This window comes from Selaginella moellendorffii, unplaced genomic scaffold, assembly GCF_000143415.4.
Source record: "Selaginella moellendorffii unplaced genomic scaffold, v1.0 SELMOscaffold_0, whole genome shotgun sequence".
In the NCBI taxonomy this organism is placed as follows: Eukaryota; Viridiplantae; Streptophyta; class Lycopodiopsida; order Selaginellales; family Selaginellaceae; genus Selaginella; species Selaginella moellendorffii.
The window spans coordinates 1,095,424-1,115,005 of record NW_003314261.1 but is presented as its reverse complement, the minus strand read 5'-3'; the positions used below and the strand labels follow the sequence as shown (position 1 = coordinate 1,115,005).

The 19,582-nt window shown below is 44.5% G+C and overlaps 6 protein-coding genes across 7 annotated transcripts; 5 read left to right on the top strand and 1 right to left on the bottom strand.

The window, feature by feature from the left end:
• Positions 1–1,033: 1,033 nt before the first annotated feature.
• Positions 1,034–4,542, top strand: LOC9633526 (sterol 3-beta-glucosyltransferase UGT80A2). Its single transcript, XM_024675098.1, has 15 exons — positions 1,034–1,163; positions 1,227–1,752; positions 1,815–1,915; positions 1,994–2,221; positions 2,289–2,400; positions 2,478–2,648; positions 2,733–2,796; positions 2,887–2,944; positions 3,002–3,176; positions 3,229–3,359; positions 3,435–3,540; positions 3,626–3,705; positions 3,789–3,836; positions 3,910–4,059; positions 4,227–4,542. Exons 2-15 carry the CDS (start codon positions 1,296–1,298, stop codon positions 4,398–4,400), a joined length of 2,055 nt encoding a protein of 684 aa, XP_024530866.1. The 5' UTR covers positions 1,034–1,163; positions 1,227–1,295; the 3' UTR covers positions 4,401–4,542.
• Positions 4,543–5,355: 813 nt separating this feature from the next.
• On the top strand, positions 5,356–8,212 carry LOC9633525 (probable inactive receptor kinase At2g26730). The gene is made up of 4 exons (XM_024670977.1): positions 5,356–5,563; positions 5,637–5,689; positions 5,767–7,123; positions 7,189–8,212. Exons 3-4 carry the CDS (start codon positions 5,824–5,826, stop codon positions 7,908–7,910), a joined length of 2,022 nt encoding a protein of 673 aa, XP_024526745.1. The 5' UTR covers positions 5,356–5,563; positions 5,637–5,689; positions 5,767–5,823; the 3' UTR covers positions 7,911–8,212.
• A 125-nt stretch (positions 8,213–8,337) lies between these two features.
• Positions 8,338–9,033, top strand: LOC9663110 (lipid phosphate phosphatase epsilon 1, chloroplastic). The gene has a single exon (XM_002960747.2). It carries the CDS (start codon positions 8,350–8,352, stop codon positions 8,953–8,955), a length of 606 nt encoding a protein of 201 aa, XP_002960793.2. The 5' UTR covers positions 8,338–8,349; the 3' UTR covers positions 8,956–9,033.
• A 1,906-nt stretch (positions 9,034–10,939) lies between these two features.
• Positions 10,940–15,270, top strand: LOC9633524 (pentatricopeptide repeat-containing protein At5g02860). The gene is made up of 4 exons (XM_024676920.1): positions 10,940–11,133; positions 13,688–13,906; positions 13,956–15,028; positions 15,081–15,270. Exons 1-4 carry the CDS (start codon positions 10,940–10,942, stop codon positions 15,089–15,091), a joined length of 1,497 nt encoding a protein of 498 aa, XP_024532688.1. The 3' UTR covers positions 15,092–15,270.
• A 95-nt stretch (positions 15,271–15,365) lies between these two features.
• Positions 15,366–17,023, bottom strand: LOC9633523 (cell division control protein 2 homolog). Its single transcript, XM_002960084.2, has 8 exons — positions 16,876–17,023; positions 16,610–16,794; positions 16,428–16,548; positions 16,159–16,332; positions 15,915–16,078; positions 15,756–15,843; positions 15,635–15,688; positions 15,366–15,568 (listed from the first exon to the last, which is right to left on the bottom strand). Exons 1-8 carry the CDS (start codon positions 16,882–16,884, stop codon positions 15,437–15,439), a joined length of 927 nt encoding a protein of 308 aa, XP_002960130.1. The 5' UTR covers positions 16,885–17,023; the 3' UTR covers positions 15,366–15,436.
• A 71-nt stretch (positions 17,024–17,094) lies between these two features.
• LOC9633522 (renalase) lies at positions 17,095–19,569 on the top strand. 2 transcript variants are annotated; one of them, XM_024671009.1, is made up of 9 exons: positions 17,095–17,844; positions 17,907–18,179; positions 18,241–18,367; positions 18,418–18,479; positions 18,523–18,741; positions 18,798–18,919; positions 18,979–19,117; positions 19,175–19,398; positions 19,449–19,569. In XM_024671009.1, exons 1-8 carry the CDS (start codon positions 17,116–17,118, stop codon positions 19,367–19,369), a joined length of 1,866 nt encoding a protein of 621 aa, XP_024526777.1. In that variant the 5' UTR covers positions 17,095–17,115; the 3' UTR covers positions 19,370–19,398; positions 19,449–19,569. The 2 variants fall into 2 exon arrangements, with proteins under 2 accessions (XP_024526777.1, XP_024526771.1); XM_024671003.1 differs by lacking the exon at positions 19,449–19,569 and having other exon boundaries at positions 19,175–19,445.
• Positions 19,570–19,582: the final 13 nt, after the last annotated feature.

Here is a 19,582-nt window from a genome sequence, read left to right as displayed (position 1 = left end):
CTTGTATAGATAAAATATATGGTACTTCATAAAGTTTTTAAGAACTTTTACTATCAATCATACAAATTATATAAAATTAACTTACCGTCAAGAAAACTAAAATTAATTCATGTAATTGATATGTGTAAGATGTCATATTGAGGTTCAAAAGGTAGTTGTTTACTGAAAAATGTTTTTTTTTGTCTACTTTATAATTGAACTTGGGCAATAAAGGATTTATCATATCATTATACTTAACAATCTTACTTACTATATTTTTCTGTAAATAAATATAGAAATTTAAATTTTTTTATGTTTATTTTGTGCATATAAATTCTAAGTTGGATATAATAGAAAAATAAAAGATTAATTCTTGTTAAGCTTATTTCTTAATTAGTACTATACATAAAGATGATGTTAGTGCGATATGTTTTAGGTCACTCTAACACTTTGACAAGGAAGTATGGTAAAGCTAGGCTGATTCTTCTAAACATTAGAGCTGCTGCACAGCAACCCAAGAGGCACACAAATGAAGTGCAAGAAATAAACAAGTAATGGGACGCCAAAAAAGATAAATTCCATAGATAAGCACATAGAAACATTTTTAGGGTTAAAGGTTTGAGCTATAATAGAGCACAAACTCGCCCCTAATCAAAATCCTTGGTGCTTTGATTGGGTCTTATAAGGCTTATCTGTACTTCTTCTTTTTTTTTGGCTAGATCTTTACTGGTCTTTGTGATTGATTATATTTATTTATTATAAATATCTATATTATAAATTTAAACATAATTTGTATTAGTGATAACAATTTACAAACTTTGAATTAAAGAAAATTCTAAAATATAGTTCCTAAATGTTTTAGGTATACGTTTTACACCTTTAGATCGCTCGAAATCTAAACATGGTTTGTATTAATGATAACAATTTACAAAGGAAGTTTAAGAGAAGCCGAATCAAAGAAATATCTAAAATATAATTTAGGAATATATTTTTTACACCTTAGCACACTATTTCTGAGTATTAGTGTAAAGCACCCCAGAGGGTTAAAGTGGGCATGGAAACGTGTCGCGTATGCGTGAAACCAGAATCAGCGGCACTCGGCGATCAACGTCTTTCTCCTGCGCTCGCCTGGTGGGTCGACTCGAGCCGGTCGATCCCCAATCGGCAGCTGGGTCTTTTCCAAGGTATTGTTCCTTGTCTCCATAGCTAGAAGCCCTCGTTCCCAGTTCCTCAAAAATCTTTTCCAGGTGTAAGTTGAAAGCCAACCCTGCTCGGCAATTCATTGGGGTTTGAGCGGATCTACATTTCTGGATCTAATGGGCTATCCGGAAGAGAATGGAGTGCACCAAGTTGATATCACGGTGGCCAAGGGGACGAGAGAAAACGGCGACGGTGGTCGTGTCATGCACTTAACAGGCGAGCTCAATCAAGGAAGCAATGATGAAGTGGTGGAGGAGATTGCGATGGATGGAAGTAAGGACGATGCTAGAAGCCAGCTCTACGTGGATACGGAAGATCTAAACAGCGATGGCGGCGATTTACTGCTCGGGAAGCCAGGGATTGTTCGCTTGGATCCCGAAGACGTCGAGAAGATTGAGGAGATGACCAAGTCTGAGTTTGTGGATGATTCTTCTAGTCGTCTGCGAGTTGCGAGCACCATGCCTTGCGGGACGATTAATCTCATCCTGGACGAGACTGCTCAAAAGGACGGTGATGGTGTTGGTGATGGCGGCGATGGCGGCGATGGTGATTTGCATCCTCCACAAACACCAGGTTCGTTCCCTTTGAGACTTTCTCTGGTGTTCTTTAGTTTTTTTTCGTTATTCTCTCTAAAGGATTGGTGCGAACAAGCAGTGAGCCTTGTGTGGATTCCAAGAGTGGCAAATATAAGGATGCCAAGCCTCACAAGAAGCACAAAATATCACATCGCAAGAAGGTATCAAACATTTTTTTTCCGTCTTCCAGTATGAACTTGTGTGTGTTATTCTTTTGTTTCTTTTCTTTTTGTTCTCAGAAGCGGCTTATGCGACGCCTCGGCAGCATTACTGATGAAGGTGCCGTTGAAATCAACGCAGACAAAGGATTGGAATTCCTACCGGATTTGGACGACTATCTTGTCTACGAAGAGTCGGCTTACCAGGACATCGAAGACAAGAAAATCCTTCCTCTGCAAATTGCGATGCTCATTGTTGGGACTCGTGGTGATATCCAGCCCTTTGTCGCGATAGGAAAAGAGCTACAAGTACGTTTTTTTTATTTTCTCTTATCGCCTAAGACTCTCATCTTCTTCTTCTTCGCGTGATAATCAGAAATACGGCCATCGTGTACGCTTGGCAACGCATGTCAACTTTCGAGAGTTTGTAAAGACGCATGGACTAGAGTTTTATCCTTTAGGAGGCGATCCAAAGGTATTAGCGGGATGTAAGTGGTTTTCCAGCCTTTTATTTTTCAGTTCCTCACACGCTCTTTCTTCCCGGGTTTTTTTCTGCAAAGGATAGACATGGTGAAAAATAAAGGATTTCTACCATCCGGACCCAAGGAAATCAAGCTCCAGAGGAAGCAGATCAAAAGCATTGTAAACTCCTTGTACCCGGCTTGTACCGAGCCAAACGAGGACACGCTTGTCCCATTCAGAGCTCAGGCGATTATTGCCAATCCACCAGCGTATGGTACGCTTTTTTTTCTCCAACCTTTCTTTCTTTTCCCTGAGAGTTTTTATGTTTCCGAGTACGTTTCAAGACATGTTTTTGCAGGGCATGTTCATGTTGCAGAGGCATTGAATGTTCCGATTCACATCTACTTCACCATGCCTTGGACGTAAGCTGTTTATTGCAAACACAATTCGAGACTGGAGCTTGCACGATTCTTTGTATTTTTTCCTGAGTTTTGGGCTGTCAATCTTTGCAGGCCCACCAGCGAGTTTCCTCATCCTCTGTCTCGTCTCAGTAACATTGCTGCCAATCGAGTGAGTGCCCAAGATTTACAGCTTTGGTTTTTCGTGGTAAGAATGGTTTTTTCGCAGCTCTCGTACCAAGTGGTGGATTCGATGATCTGGCTGGGGATCAGGAGCTTGATCAATGACTTTAGGAAGAAGAAGCTAAAGCTACGTCCTGTTTCCTACTTTAAAAGCCAGGGCTCCATAGTTGATCTCCCTACGTGTTATCTCTGGAGCTCATGCCTCGTCCCAAAGCCCAAAGGTTCGTTCCAATCAACTTGTAGACTACTTGTAAACTTTCTCTTTCATTCCAGATTGGGGTCCTCGTATAGATGTGGTGGGATATTGCTTCCTGGACCTGGCCAGCGATTACAAGCCCTCGGAAGATCTTGTAAGATGGCTTGCACAGGGAAGCAAGCCCGTCTACATCGGATTCGGCAGCTTGGTAAGTCTTGTCTTTGGAAAAAATCTTCCTTTTTATTTCTCATTGACTCATTGGGTGTTTGCTTGCTACCTATAGCCTGTCAAGGATCCAGTAAAAGTCACGGAAACAATTATCAGCGCTCTGGAGAAAAGCCGTCAGAGAGGACTGATTGACAAAGGATGGGGTGGCATTGGTCGCGGCAGTAAGTAAAAACCAAAAAAAAAAAAAGCTTTGAAACTTTGCAATGTATCAATGCTTAGAAACTTGCATTGTTTTTGGTTCTGCAGTGGAAAACGATCATCCAGATTTTGTCCACTTCATCGAAAACTGTCCTCACGATTGGCTGTTTCCACAATGTGCAGCAGTGGTACAAAGTTTATTTCTTCTCCTCGATTCGCGATTCGCTTGAGTTGAGTTCTTTTAAAACTGGATGCTGGACTTTTGTTCCAGGTTCATCACGGTGGAGCTGGAACAACAGCTGCTGGTCTCAAAGCCGCGGTAAAGTTGTTTTTTTCTAAAAACTTTGTTGCTTTCTCTGTTTTATCTTCCATTTTTCTCTCCATGGAAACAGTGTCCTACGACTGTGGTACCTTTCTTCGGAGACCAGCCCTTTTGGGGTGCTCGCGTACACGATAGAGGAATCGGTCCTACTCCGATTCCCATTGACAAACTCTCGCTGGACAATCTTGTGGAAGCCATCGAGTTTATGATGTCCCCCGAGGTATCTATCCTTCCTTTATTTTCTTGCGCATTGGATTGAGACTGAGAGCGAGAGGAGAGCTGGTAGCTAGTCCTTCACAGATTGCGTAGATGGATTCCTCCAACTTTCTTTGTTTGTTTGATTTTCCTTTTCACGAGTTTAAACCTTTGCTTTATTTTTTCACACAGGTGAAGCAACGAGCCGAGGAAGTGGCAAAGTGCATTCATGAAGACGATGGCGTGCGCGACGCGGTCAAGGCCTTTCATAAACAGCTGCCTAAAGTTATGCCGCAGCCACCACGGTCGAAATCGCCAACTTCGCGTCGGGGCATGTTCAATCATATGTGCTGCTACTCCACTTAGCCAAGAACGCAAAAGGCAAAACGACCGATCCATCGTTCCATCGATGAGTAAGTTCTGCGTTCCAAATCTAGCTCACGGGATCACTTCTAGAGAGATAAAAGAGCTCGTGAACTTAAGCAAAGTTTTATTCTTTTCATCTTCACAGGTTTTTCTTCTTCTTTGAAAAGCTCCTCGCTACTACTTTTCAGCTCGCTTTGCTTACGCTCACGGGACTCGTCCAAGCAGTGCTTTTGTAAGATAGCACTGCGAGACTCTTCTCCTTAGAATGAGATGAGAATTTCCCCTTTTTAATTTTAAGGGCCTTTTTATAAAGGCGCGTTATCCTTTAATCTCCTCCTCTTTTCTTCCTTTCAACCTTTGAGCGATCTTCGAAACGTTCGTTCCTGACTGATTTTGATTCCACACCCACCCATCGTTGGAGGGCTTCCATCGCGGAACCATGCCAAGAACAAAGTTACCATGGGGTTATTTGGGTGGAAAAACCATTGCCACCAGTTTAATTAGCGCCATTTAGTGCGCGCAATTAGGACTAAAACACGAGGGGAATATCCATCTATTAAAGGGAGTCTGTTGCGGGGCTTTCAATGTCTCATTTAAAGAACCACAATCCTCATGGACATGACAAGATGTTTGAATGGGACATGGGACCTACCCCAGCCATCATACATGCATGTGTGCATGGGGGTCATGGATGGCATACCTGGCCAGCCTGGATGGCATTGACATTCCGTTGCCGGATAAAAGCCTGACATACATATTCCTCGCGCCACATGGACGGCGGAGATGCCGTGGCGGCATCCAGGCATGCAATGGTGCCATGATGGGGTGTACATGACGTGGCTCCCACCGATCGCCCGTTGATGCAGCCGGCGAGGAGTTAGGTGGTGTAAAAAGGGTGAAAGGAGGCTATTTTAACCTGCCAGCGTGGCGTCCTAGCTGGCAGATCTGGGTCGCGTTCACACGAGGAGGGCTTCCAGCAATCCAGTTTTAACACTGCGGCTTGGAAGAGCTCGAGGTTTTTGCGAGCCGCGCGTATTGCTCGTGCTTGGCTATGGCGCCCTTGGCTTGTGTGTGGACGAGCGTGCTAGGGATTCGCGGCAGGAGCCGGAGCGCATGGAATCGGAGGAGCTGAGCGCTGGATCTGTCGAAATTTCCAGGAGAAGGTACTAGATCTGAGCATTCGAGTGAAAATTTGCAATGCCGTTGTGTCTCAAGAGCGATTTCTCGTCTTGCCAGGGACAAGTGGAAGGGGGATTGCGCGCTACAGCAGAGAAAGATCATCGAGCACGGTGAGCCCAGCAGTAAACTCTCACTGCGCTGTGGAAGATGCGAGCTCACGAACCTACATTGCGACCTCTTCTTGCAGGAAAGCCAATGGCTGAGGTGATGTGAGGTCACTCACACACAGTCCATAGGTAGCGCCATGGAAAGATCCAACAGAACAACAGGCCATGGCTACCTCTTTGCAATGCTGCTGGCCTGTGGAGCACTCCTTATGCTACTGGAGATCGCCAGCGCCGACGACGTTTCCTCGCTACTGGCCTTCAGGAGTGCCGTGGATCCGGGCAACCAGCTGAGGAGCTGGAACAGGAACACGAATGTGTGCCAGTGGACAGGGATCAAATGCTCGAATGGCACCACAGGTCGGGTGAGAGAGCTGCGAGTTCCTGGATCCAGCCTCTCTGGGACGATTCCAAATGGATCAATTGGTGGCGTGGAGGAGCTCCGGGTGATAAGTCTCAGGATGAACAGGCTCTCAGGTCCATTCCCCGCGGATTTCCTCAGGCTGAGGCAGCTCAGGAGCATGTTTCTCCAGAACAACAACTTCTCAGGGCCACTCCCCAGGGATTTCTCGGTGTGGCCGAGCTTAGTGAGATTGGACGTGGCCTTCAATCATTTCGACGGGCAGATACCAGTGTCACTAAACAACCTCAGTCGGCTGGCGACTCTCTACGCGCAGAACAATTCTTTTACGGGTGGTCTCGCCGGTCTCAACTTGCCCAGGCTCAAGCAATTCAGCGTCGCAAACAACCAGCTCAATGGTAGCGTTCCTGCCGCTTTGCAAGCCTTTGGAAGCGATGCATTTGGTGGTAACCAGATTTGTGGGCCTCCGCTGGCCGAGGATTGTGTTTCCTCGGCGCCACCTTCGCCAGCCCCGTCTTCAACTTCTCCAACAACGACGAACACGCCGGGAAGGAAGCACAAGAAGGGCCTTAGCACTGGTGCGATCGTTGGGATCGTCGTGGGAAGTGTAGTCGGCGCATTGCTGCTACTGCTTCTGCTCTTCTTCCTGTGCTGCAGAAGGAAGGGTGGCTCTCCCAAGGCTGCTGACAGATCTATCGAAGCCAAGGGTGAGGAGGTGAAGGATCCGGATCGTTCGGTTTTCGCACAGGGTGAACCGGAGAAGAGCAAGCTGATCTTCTCCGAGGGCGCACCTTACAAGTTCGACTTGGAAGATCTCCTGCGTGCTTCTGCCGAGGTCTTGGGTAAAGGAAGCGTTGGTACAGCTTACAAGGCAGTGCTGGAAGATGGATCGGTCGTTGCGGTGAAGAGGTTGAAGGACGTTTCAATTTCGGGCAGGGAATTCGAGCAGCAGATCCAGACAATTGGCAGGCTTCAGCATCCGAATCTGGTGCCACTCCGAGCGTATTATTTTTCAAAGGATGAAAAGCTACTGGTCTACGACTACATGCCAATGGGGAGTTTGTCTGCTCTTCTACACGGTACGTGAATCCACTGTTGATGTTGTTTTGTTTTCATAACTCCCATTTCCACACACATGGAACAGGAAGTCGTGGTGCTGGACGTACTCCATTGGACTGGGTCTCGCGCGTCCGCATCGCCCTGGGAGCAGCACGCGGGATCACGTACCTCCACGAGCAGGGTGGCAGCAACTTCGTCCACGGAAATATCAAGTCTTCCAACATCCTCCTCAAGAAGAACTACGATGCTGCCGTGTCCGACTTCGGCCTTGCGCAGCTCTTCAACTCCAGCTCCGCGGCCTCGAGAATCGTGGGCTACAGAGCCCCCGAAGTTGCCGAGACGAGGAAGTCGACGCAGCGCTCCGACGTCTACAGCTTCGGGGTGCTCCTCCTGGAACTCCTGACCGGCAAGGCTCCCACGCAGGCCTCCCTCAACGACGAGGGGATCGACTTGCCGCGCTGGGTCCAGTCGGTGGTGCGCGAGGAATGGACCGCCGAAGTGTTCGACTTGGAGCTAATGCGGTACCAGAACATCGAGGAGGAGATGGTCCAGTTGCTCCAGGTGGCGATGGCGTGCGTGGCGACATCGCCGGACCAGCGTCCCAAGATGAAGGACGTGGTGAGAATGATCGAGGACATCAGGGCCGTGGACACGGACGACGGCTCCAGATTGCCGTCTGATAAATCCGAGGAGAAGTCCAATGGCCACACTTCTCCATACTCGCACACGCCAGGATCGGACGCCTCGCAGGATACTCCGCCCAAGCAGCAGCCACTGCCGCCACAGCAACAACAGCAACAGCCTTAGAGCAGCAAGAAAGATCAAAGGGAGGTACTTTATTTTCTCTTATCATCCATCCATCCAGGAACCAGGAAGAACATCCCCAGCAGGAAGAACATCAGGAGCAGCAGGAGCAGCAGCAGCAGCTTGGATTGTAACAGAAAGAAAATTCAGCAGCTGCAGCAGCAGCAGCAGCAGGAGGTATTAAAAGTTTTCATTTTCATTTTGGCTCTTTTTCGTTTTTCTCTTTCGCCCTCCATCTTTTTGTGTGTATTCTTTCATTGAGTGAGTTCCACTTTGTGCAAAATAAGCTATTTATAATTCCTTCACATTTGATGAATAACCACTGTTTCTTCTATCAGCAGAGAAAGAAGAAATTTTCCTTGTGCTAATCTAATACTAATCAATAGTTAATAATAGTGCTCTGTTTCTAGGGTTCCAAGAACTCCCGCTCGACCTAGCTAGAATGTGTGCCCTAGAATCATCCATGTCTCCTTCCACTTCGTCTCCCAGCGTCTTTGATCAATTGGCCAACAAGGCGACCAAATGGGGAGTGACGGGCTTGGCTGCCGCGGTGGTGCTATGGCGCCACGATCCCGCGGCGATGTGGGCGGTCACTGGCGCGATCGTCAACAGCGCCAACGCCAAATTCCTCAAGCAATGCATCAACCAGCAGCGTCCAGCCACCGCGGTGCTCAAGACTGATGCGGGAATGCCCTCCACCCACGCCCAATCGCTCGGCTACCTCTCCACCTACGCGGCAATTGGGATCGCGGGATGGAACGGACTAAATCTCGTCTCCCTGGGGCTGTGCGCCATTGTTCTTGGCTGCGCCGTCTACCTCGCGTACCTTAGGGTTTGCACGGGATTGCACAGTGGAGCCCAGGTGGTGATAGGGGCTGCTATCGGGAGCTCCAGCGCGGTGGTGTGGAGCTGGATATGGAAGGCTGTAGTGGCGCGATACATGGTTGAGATGCCGTGGATATCTATGGCTGTGTGGATCGCATTCCTCGTGGCGGCGAGCTCGTTCGTGGCATTTGTAGTGAAAAATTGGAGAATTGGAGATTCCTAAACAACTTTTTCCTGGTATAATTTGAATTCTTAACTTAAAATTTAATCAGAACATTGAAATAGTATTTGAGAAATTCAATATTACAAACTAAAGCAGTGTAAAAATAAAATTGAACAAGATAAAAAGATGTTTATAAAAGTCACGGGAACCTACACGCACACACACTTCAAATCTAAGAACTTAGAAATGGTTGAGGGGAAGTTTGATTGGCATTGTGGAAGTAGTGCAATCTTAAATATAATAAAGAGTATTTAAATATTATTATTTAGTTTAACTATTTATAGAGTGAGATCATAGTTTTTAGATCACAAAAGTTGAGGGCAAGAGAATAAAGTTCACATATGTAAGGCATAAAGGAATTTAGTAAACAAATGGATCACAAAGTCATCAATGTGTTATATTATAATTCATCTATCTTAGGTGGGTGTTAATAGACTTGTAAATAGCTAATGGCTGAATCATCATTTAACAATATTATAATAAGAAATATAAAATTATTTAATTTATATTTAATAAATGATGACAGAAAAGGTTAAAATTGAAGTACAACAATAAATTAACGGTCATAGGCACATAGTTATTATTGTTTCTTTATTAAATATTTAATTATTAGGAGATATTATTTTAATTTTAAATACCTATAAATAATATGCCCTACAAATGGAAAACCAAATAATGTTTTCTAGATTTAGTTTTATTAATATATTGTTTCTGATTTCTTTTTTATGCATATATTCTGAATGTATGGTTGAGTATATTGGAAAAGAGGATGTCATACCTGTAGGTGGTCCTCGTAACGTTATTATATCTACCCTTGATGAAGTTATGAATCTTATTAGCTCAGATTATAGTTATTCTTATGGACAAGCTTTTGCCCTTTTTAATGTGATTGGGTCATTTAGGGTGTTAGTAAGTGCATGGTTATTAAGTCCTGTAAATGATCAAGGCTATTGTAGTGGTCAATATGATAACTTTGCTGGAGCTTCTGGTGATGATTTTAAAAATGGTTTATGGCCTATTTATCATGTACTCAATGATATAAGCACATGGAAGGGGTATGATACTATAGTTATAGTTAATGCAAATTTTATGGTTTTCTATTATTTAAGATATGGTTCAGAAATACCAAACTTAAACATTTTAAAGATTAATGGGTCAGAAACTTCAGATATTATAAATCCCCAGGATTTTTATGATTGTTCAATATCATATACAGGTCTTATTACTGGAGATGATTATAATACTTTTGCAGTTATGGAACCAGGCACAACAAAATCATCACCAAATAAACATTTTGAATTAATTCTACAACACAATTGTGAGCTTCAATTTATGGATGTGATAAACGATGAGATAAAGTTCAAAGCTGGTAATGGTAATGGAGGGCAATATGGTTGTAAATTAAGACTCCAATCGGATGGAAATTTGGTATTATATCAAATAGATGGAACATCAATTTGGAGTGTAAATGAGTATTGTTCTCCATCACCTTGTGAATTAGTATCTGTTTTAGCTATTCAAGATGATGGAAACTTAGTGTTGTATCGTAGTTTGAATGGTCATGTGGCATGGTCTTTATGGTAGAGCACAGATTTATAAGATTCAAAACAATCAATAAAAAAGAGAATGTTTGTGCATTCCTTTAAAATCTAGGGCCATACTGAGCATGGCTTGGTGGAAGAGAAGCGACAGAGCTAAGTCCTTGCATTTGAGTGAGAGTCCCCTCCAGTAGTTCGATGGATTCATACTCTCGGAAATCAAGGAGCAGCATTGAGGCTACGCTCTACCCCTAGAATCATCCATGTTCGTCTCCGATCAATTGGCCAACAAGGCGACCAAAAGGGAGTGACAGCCGCGGTCGCCACGATCCCGCTCACTGGCGCGATCGATGCATCAACCAGCAGGGTCCAGCCACGGCGGTGCCCTCCTCCCACGCCCAATCTCTCGGTGACCTCTCCACCTACGCGGCAATTGGGATCGCGGGATGGAACGAACTAAATCTCGTTTCCCTGGGGCTGTCCCCATTGTTCTTGGCTGCGCCTTAGGGTTTGCACGGGATTGCACAGAGGTGGTGATGGTGTGGAGCTGGATATGGAAGGCTGTAGCGGCGCGATACACGGTTGAGATGCCGTGGATATCTACGGCTGTGTGGATCGCATTCCTCGTGGCGGCGAGCTCGTTCGTGGCATTTGCAGTGCAAAATTGGAGAATCGGAAAGGCCTAAACCTTTTTCTTGATTATTATTCATAGTTCTTCATGATTTTGTGATGGAAATTTCCATCTCCACACACACTACTACTCCAGATCTAAAACTTATCTAGCATCTAGTCTTTATTAGCCAAACAGCTTCTTTCAATTTTATTCTTTACTTCTAAAAAGTTTATATTGAAACACTCAAAGAACTGAAAAATTAATTGACCACATTCTTAATTTAAAATTTATAAACTTCCAAAAGAATAAAGTAAAAGTGAATATAAAATTAGACTTAAAATTAAACATATTTATGAGTAAAGCAGGTTTCAACTTTTGGTTGTATAAAACTCATTTATAACATAAGGATGAACAAAATCCACTCATTTGTTAAAAGAAACAACAAAAATAACTGAAAAAAGAAAGAATAAAGGATAAAAATCAATAAAAATAATTGAAGAAAGATAGAAAAAAGGAAAAGAATGATTTTGTGTTTAACACTTTAGGTTTTAAATATATAATAGGGGTAGGTTGGATGGCTCATAATTGGAGTTTAAATGTTTTAGGATCGTTTTAATGTTGTTATTTATATGCTTTATATACTCTATCCTTTCCTTTAGTGGTTTAAGGCATTGAAACTCAAATCCTACTTTATTAATGCCAAAGGACTTAAGTACAAGGTCATTATCAATGTCACTAAACATACTAGTAAATTGCTAAACAAAAAGATTGAAATATTGGAAAACAAGGTCCAACTCTTCTCAAAAGTGGTAGGGAAACTATAAGCAATTAATGAAAACAAAATTGAGAAATAATCCATTTAGGTTTAAATATAGAAGAATGGGGTTAAGTGTTTTTATATATGTCATTGAATTTCAAATGAAAGGCCTTCCACATTGTCACTTTCTAGGGATTTTATCTAATGAAAACAAAATTAAAAACCATGACTTTAGGTATTGAAAGATATTTATTAATAAGTCCTTACAAACACTTTCTCTTTATTGCCACAATGGCATGAGATTATTGATCCCCTTTATGCTAGTATGGGTACCTTTACTCCCATGCTTCCAAAGGGATGTTATTAGATATGAATAATAACTGGGTTAGGTAACTTCTTATGAAGTCTAATTCAAAAACTTACATTAGGTATTAGAGGATAATTGCATCATAATAATTAGATTATATATTTATTACTATTATTTAGTTTTACTATATATATATATATATATATATATATATATAGACACACACATACACACATAAAACTTCTTCTAGCTTCAAAAGTGTTGTAGATTTAAATATGTTAGTAGTTAGTAAGGTATTTATTGTTGATAATTTTTCCCAAATTATATATAGTAAAAGAGGCAGTAATAAATTGAATTTAACAGAAAAGGTTTAAATTGAAGTGCACATATTTATTATTTATTATTTAATAATTTAATCAGGAGAATATATGCGAGTTCAGTTTTTGTATAATCTTGTCACTTTTGATAAATCCATGTTAAACTAATTTATAATACCTATAAATAATATAGATTAAAAATGCAAAACAGAATAATGATTTCCAGATTTCTTTTTATTAATCTATTTCTAATTTCTTTTTTATGCATATATTCTGAATGTATGGTTGAGTATATTGGAAAAGAGGATGTCATACCTGTAGGTGGTCCTCGTAACGTTATTATATCTACCCTTGATGAAGTTATGAATCTTATTAGCTCAGATTATAGTTATTCTTATGGACAAGCTTTTGCCCTTTTTAATGTGATTGGGTCATTTAGGGTGTTAGTAAGTGCATGGTTATTAAGTCCTGTAAATGATCAAGGCTATTGTAGTGGTCAATATGATAAATTTGCTGGAGCTTCTGGTGATGATTTTAAAAATGGTTTATGGCCTATTTATCATGTACTCAATGATATAAGCACATGGAAGGGGTATGATGCTATAGTTATAGTTAATGCAAATTTTATGGTTTTCTATTATTTAAGATATGGTTCAGAAATACCAAACTTAAACATTTTAAAGATTAATGGGTCAGAAACTTCAGATATTATAAATCCCCAGGATTTTTATGATTGTTCAATATCATTTACAGGTCTTATTACTGGAGATGATTATAATACATTTGCAGTTATGGAACCAGGCACAACAAAATCTTCACCAAATAAACAATATGAATTAATTCTACTACATAATTGTGAGCTTGTATTTATGGATGTGATTAAAGATGAGGAAAAGTTTAAAGCCGGTAATGGCAATGAAGGGCAATATGGTTGTAAATTAAGACTCCAATCAGATGGAAATTTGGTATTATATAAGAAAGATGGAACATCAATTTGGAGTGTAAATAAATATTGTTCTCCATCACCTTGTGAATTAGTATCTGTTTTAGCTATTCAAGATGATGGAAACCTAGTGTTGTATCGTAGTTTGAATGGTCATGTGGCATGGTCTTTATGGTAGAGCAGGGATCTCATGTACATTATAAGATTCAAAATAATACATTACATAATCATTAAAATAGCGCATGATTTAAATCTAGGGTTATACTGCCAGGGCATGGCTTGGTGGAAGAGGCCGTGGCGCTCGATCCGGTAAGCGACAGAGCTAAATCCTTGCATTTGAGTGAGAGTGCCCTCCAACAGTTCGACGGATTCATACTCTCGGAAATCAAGGAGCAGCATTGTCCTTGTCGATCAAACAAGGAGCGCCTTCTCCAGTTCCAGGCCGCATCTTCGAGAGCTGGGAGAAAATCTCCAAGGCAAGGCTTGTGTAGCAAACTCCGCGGCGCTCATCTCGTTTTGCCACAGAGTGGAGGATCTGGACGAGGCCAGACAGCTCCTCGCGCGGAGCAAAGAGCAGGGAGCCAAGCCGGAATTTTCGTGCTACCACACGCTCCTGGATGGATGCTGCAAGTTTGGATCTCCCGACGAGCTTCTCGCCGTGATTAGTGAGATGGACGAGTGTGGGGCTCCTCCGGATGCTCGAGCTTACGCTTTTCTCATCGCAAGCTACGCGAAGGCCAGTATGCTCGACAAAGCGTCGGAGATCTTCCAAACTCTCCGGAGAAAGAACGCTGGGATTGAGAGCTCTGTGTACTCGAGCTTGGTTTGGCTCTACTGCCAGGCAGATCGACCGAAGGATGCCGAGGAGTTTCTTAAGGCGATGGAGGAGGATAGGAAAGACGAGGATTGTATCAGCTACAACGTTGTCATCTCGGCGTACCAGAGAATGGGCTGCTACTCCGACGCTACGAGGATTTTCCAGGACATGAAGAAAAAGAAGAAGAAAGAAACTCTCGGCCGGAGCACTTACAAGTTGATACTCGACGTCTATCTCAAGGCCAGCGATCACGACTCTTTTGACAAGCTCTTCAAGGAAATGCTGGGATCTAAAGTCTCTGGAGAAGCCAGCACTCTGGAAGCCGCTGTGAATCTCTACGCCTCCAGAGACAGCGTCAAGGATGCGGAGTGGCTCTACGAGAATTTGGCTCCCAGTGGAAGCCGCTTGACTGTTCTTGGATACAACAAGCTCTTGGAGCTCTTCCTAGCGGCTGGCAACACAGCGATGGTGGACAGGATCTACCGGGAGATGCCTAGAGTCGTCTCTCCGGATCAAACCACCAGGCGCTTGGTGATGACCGCGTTCTTGCGAGCGCAGAGCTTCCGCGGGGCCGTGGAGCTCCACGAAGAGATCCTGAGAGAAAGCGGCGGCGTCCAACCTCTGCTGGATCTGCAAAGCTTTGCGCTACTCGTCCGAGCTTACGTGAAGATGGAGCGCTACTTTGAGGCCATGAAGCTGGTGGTTCTCATGCGAAAGGCAGGAATGAAGGTGGACGAAGAGATTTACGAGAAAGTGGTCACTGGGATGGTCTCGGTCCAAGGTAAAGCTCTTCTTTCTCCTTCTTTTTCTCTAATCTTCTCTAATGGTTCCAGGACAAAGTTGATCCAGGACGAAGGGTTAACTTGTTCTTCGGTTTGGGCATTGGTTACCAAGATCCGCTATGCCTAAGTTGGGCATATTACCAGCCTCGAGATTCTCCTATCTATGAAAAGGAAGTTTAGAGCTGCTCGTGAATTCTAAAGTTATCACTTTAGCTTAATCCATATGCATAGTTTGGACATCTATGTCCCACTTTTTGATTCCCAGCCTCGGGATTCTCTTCACACTATGAGAGCTTCTTTGGCTCTTAAGTAACGAGAATTTTAGAACTCTTGTCGTGCTTGCAACACCATTGTATTAAGAAACAAAAGGAAAAAAATTCCACCACATCACGAAGCTTTTGGTCATATTAGCACTTACACCCCTTCTGTACAGACACTGTTGATGGATCGACGCCCGCCGATGCTGCATCTTTGAAGTAGTCGTGCTCCAGGGCAGCTCTGGCGGTGATGCGGCTGCTGGGATCCAAGCACAGCATTTTCTAGCGGAAATAACAAAAAGAGTGTTAGCTGATGGATAGATCGAAGCAAAGTTTCTCTTCTCTTACGGAGAGCAAGTCGACTCCTGCATGCTCCAGGCCTGGGACCAGCGTGGCGAGATCCTGCTCAGGCAGGCTTTAGATTTGCACCGCGAAAGCTTTTGCTTGATATGATAAAAAAGACTTTCACCTTTGGAAGCCACTTTGGAAACGCACTCTTAAAATCCGGCAGGGACGTCACACCCGGCCATGTCTCTTCGTTGGGAGTTCCAAGGATACTGCCAAAGCGTCCGGTCAGGCAACAGGGTCTGTACGAGAAAGGAGGAGGAAAAAATATACGAGAGCATACCGAAAAATCTTAAACAGCTCGTCAATCTCGGAGTCTCCAGGGAAAAGTGGTCGCTGATTGATCATCTCGGCGAAAATGCACCCGACAGACCACATGTCTACGGGAGTAGAATAGTGGCGCGAGCCAAGTAGGATTTCTGGAGCACGGTACCACAAGGTGACAACCTGGGTCGAAGCAAATCATAGAAATACTTAGAAACTACAAGACAGCGAATGACGAGATGAAAGTGTTTTTGGTTGGCTACCTCGTGAGTGAAGGTCCGGACGGGAATTCCGAATGCTCGAGCGAGGCCAAAGTCAGCCAGCTTCAAGGCATTGGTCCGACGATCGATGAGTAGATTTTGTGGCTTCAAGTCGCGGTGAAGAACCCTGTGCGAGTGGCAGTACGCGAGTCCTCGGATCATCTGATATAGAAAGGTCTGCGAGAAAGGAAACCAAAAAAAAAGAAAAAAAGTGTGAGTGAAGGACAAGCACCACACAAGAATGCTGGAGAGATTTTGGGGGCTCACCATACTTTAATCATTCGTGGACTCTTGGCGAAGTCTGGGCTGTTGTCCATATGCTTCTTTAGATCCAAGTCCAGGTACTCAAAGACCAGGTAGAGCTTCTTCTCGCAATGGACCACATCTTGCAATCTGGGCAGCCCAATCGATTCGTTTTAGAAATCCATTCCAGAGAATGGAAGTGGACACGCACCTCACAATGTTGCCGTGCTGCATTTCCTTGAGGAGCGATATTTCGCGGATCGCCGTGCTGGGGACGCCCTCGTCCTCCTGGTCCAGTCGGATCTTCTTGAGCGCAATCGTCTCATTTGTGATGCGATCCCGGGCCTTGTAGACGACGCCGTATGTGCCTTCCCCGATTTTCTCCACCTTCTCATACTACGCGCCGCAAGAAGCGCAAGAACAGTAAGATCAGAGCGGCAAGAACGAGAGAGATCGAAGAATGCGGCTTCGCAGTACCTGTTCCATGAAGATTCCCCGTGGCGGAGACACGAAATCCTGCCTTGGAGCTCGAGAACCCCCCAGAAACGAGGAGCGAAGAAGCCACCAGAGCTAGGCGGCGGCGTCCGCCATGACCATCGCTCTCGAGGGTTCTTCTTCTCTCACTAGGTGTGGCGCGGGAAGTGACGTGGCGGGAGGTGATTGGCATTTGGCTGCCATAGAGATATTTTGTTTTGGTGAAGTTTATTTTAGGGTTTTATGGCGGGTGCTTGCTCCATCGCCGTTGTGGCGGCGCCATCGGCGTCATTGATTCGTCGGCTGGGAGGTAAACCTTTCGGGGAATGTAAGCGCGTGAGAGGATTTCGGGGCCGGATCGTCAGTGTTGGAGCACGGAAGAATGCCGGGGACTTCGATTTCGATGAGATGCCTGTTGTGGAGCAGCGCAAGAATGGGCGATTCTTCCTGGAGATTGATTCCGAGGATGATCAAGAAGATGATCGACGTAGTAGGCCGGCTCGCAGCAAAGAAGCCGGTGCTGCAGTGTCCAAGAGATTGCGGCCAAGCCGGGAATCCAGTCCGTCTAGACAGGGAGGAGAATCCATGAGGCTTCGCAAGAGAAGTGATTTTGGAGGTGACGATGAGGTGATGCCGGTGCCAAAGAAGGATGTTCCCAGGAAAGATGGTCGGAGTAGAATGGTGGAGACGAGGACGAGAACTTCCTCGACTGGTGAGAGATCGTCCTCAAGTGGTGAAAGATCGTTTTCAAGTGGTGAGAGATCGTCCTCTGTAAGAAAGATGACCGAGGAGACAGCAGAAAGGATTTCTAGCCGCCGGGAAAAAAAGAATCCACCACTTCGGGAACAGGTTTATCTTCCTTCTCTCGTGAAGAAAAATCCACAGGTGGCGATTTTGGGTGGTGGGATGTCGGGCCTTGTGTGTGCTCTTACGCTCGAAGAACGGGGCATTCGATCGACAGTTTTCGACACGGTACGTATGCTATAGTATTTTTCATGTCCATCGAGACTGAAGTTCTTTTCGTTTGAATGAAGGGAAAACATGGACTAGGAGGAAGAATGGGTACTAGAGACATTGTCCATCGTGACGGGAAGCGGCTAGTTTTCGACCATGCAGCGCAGTACTTCACTGTCAAGGATCCAATGTTTCAGAAGCTCGTTGATCAATGGCTGTCAGAGGGAGCGGTTAAAGAATGGGATGGAGTCGTCGGCATGCTACGAGAGGGAGAGTTCAGTCCATTGCCCCACTCCGTGAAGTATGTTGCGACTCATGGCATGCGACTTCTTGCGGATCATATGGTTTCTAAGGTAAGGTAAGGTGAGTACTTGCGTCTGTCATGCTTCCGGCTTACGATGTGCATTGGCGCAGGCACGTTTGATCACTATCCAGCATCCATGCTGGATAAGCTCGATGGAAGTAGATAATGGCACCTGGAACCTCAAGGAAAATGACCTCGGGCAGGGACAGTTCGATGCGGTGGTTATCGCACACAATGGTTAGTATTCCAGATCCATCTTCTTCGACTTTAAACTCTTTGCTTCTTAGGAAAATGCGCAAATCGATTATTAGGACCATCGGGTGCTCCTTTAGTTGCAAAACAGATGAAGGTATGTGTAGTAAGCTAAGGTGGTTTCTGAGAGTGGTTTGCAGAGGCTGGAGCTAAGCTCTGTTTGGGCTCTTCTTGCGGCTTTTGACGAGCCTTTACCTGCGCCGGCAGACGGTAGTAAATTGGATGGAGCGTTTGTTGAAGGAATAAACTCACTTTCTTGGATGGGGAACAACAGCCAAAAGCTGTATCTGAATCAGCATCCACATTGTTGGACTTTTTTCAGTACTGCGGCTTATGGGAAAAAGCACAAGGTGCCACAGGTCAGTAGCAGAAATCAGATTATGCAGTTTCTTGAAGCTTCGCTGTTATTTTTCAGGAAAGCATTCCTACGGTAAAAGCCGAGAGAGTGAGACGTGAAGTTCTACGTGGAGTTGAGATGGCCCTTGGCATACCAGAAGGCACTTTGCCTGTACCATTTTACACTCGTGTCCAACTATGGTAACTCCAAGGTTTTCTATGGGAACACACTTGAACTCACTCCGCTCTTCGCGTTTCAGGGGAGCAGCGCTTCCAACTAATACGCCTGGAGTACCTTGCATTTTCGATGCACATGCAAGAGTTGGCATTTGTGGCGACTGGCTTCTGGGTGCGAGCTTGGAGTCTGCTGCCAGGAGTGGTATGGCACTAGCTCATCATGTAAGTCAACTGTCCGTTTTCTCTCATTTTTGTATCAACCTGTTTATCTTTCATCAGATTGCTGATTACTGTGAAAAGTCGCGAGACGGCTACGTCGAGGACAGCAGGGCAAGCCTGGAGAAATTTAGTATAGGACTAGACATGCCACTCTCAGGACTGGAAAGTCATGACATCGGGGAATTTCCAGGAGCTACAACTCCACGGCAGCAGCAAATCTCCGGCAGAGCACTGGCAGTGGCCAGGGCTGAGTGAACTTGTGGATAGTAGTCTGGACAATTTTGGTGAGTTTTTCATGAGTTTTAACAGAATCCATGATCATGATTTCATACAGGTAAGATCCCCCCCCTTGGCCACGTCTGCTGCCAAGTCACTTTCTGTGACATGTCACTTATCTCGTCAGTAAGAGATAGCAGTGGTCGCAAGGACTGTGGGGCGCCATTTCTTTCGTTTCCTATCCTGCTGCTT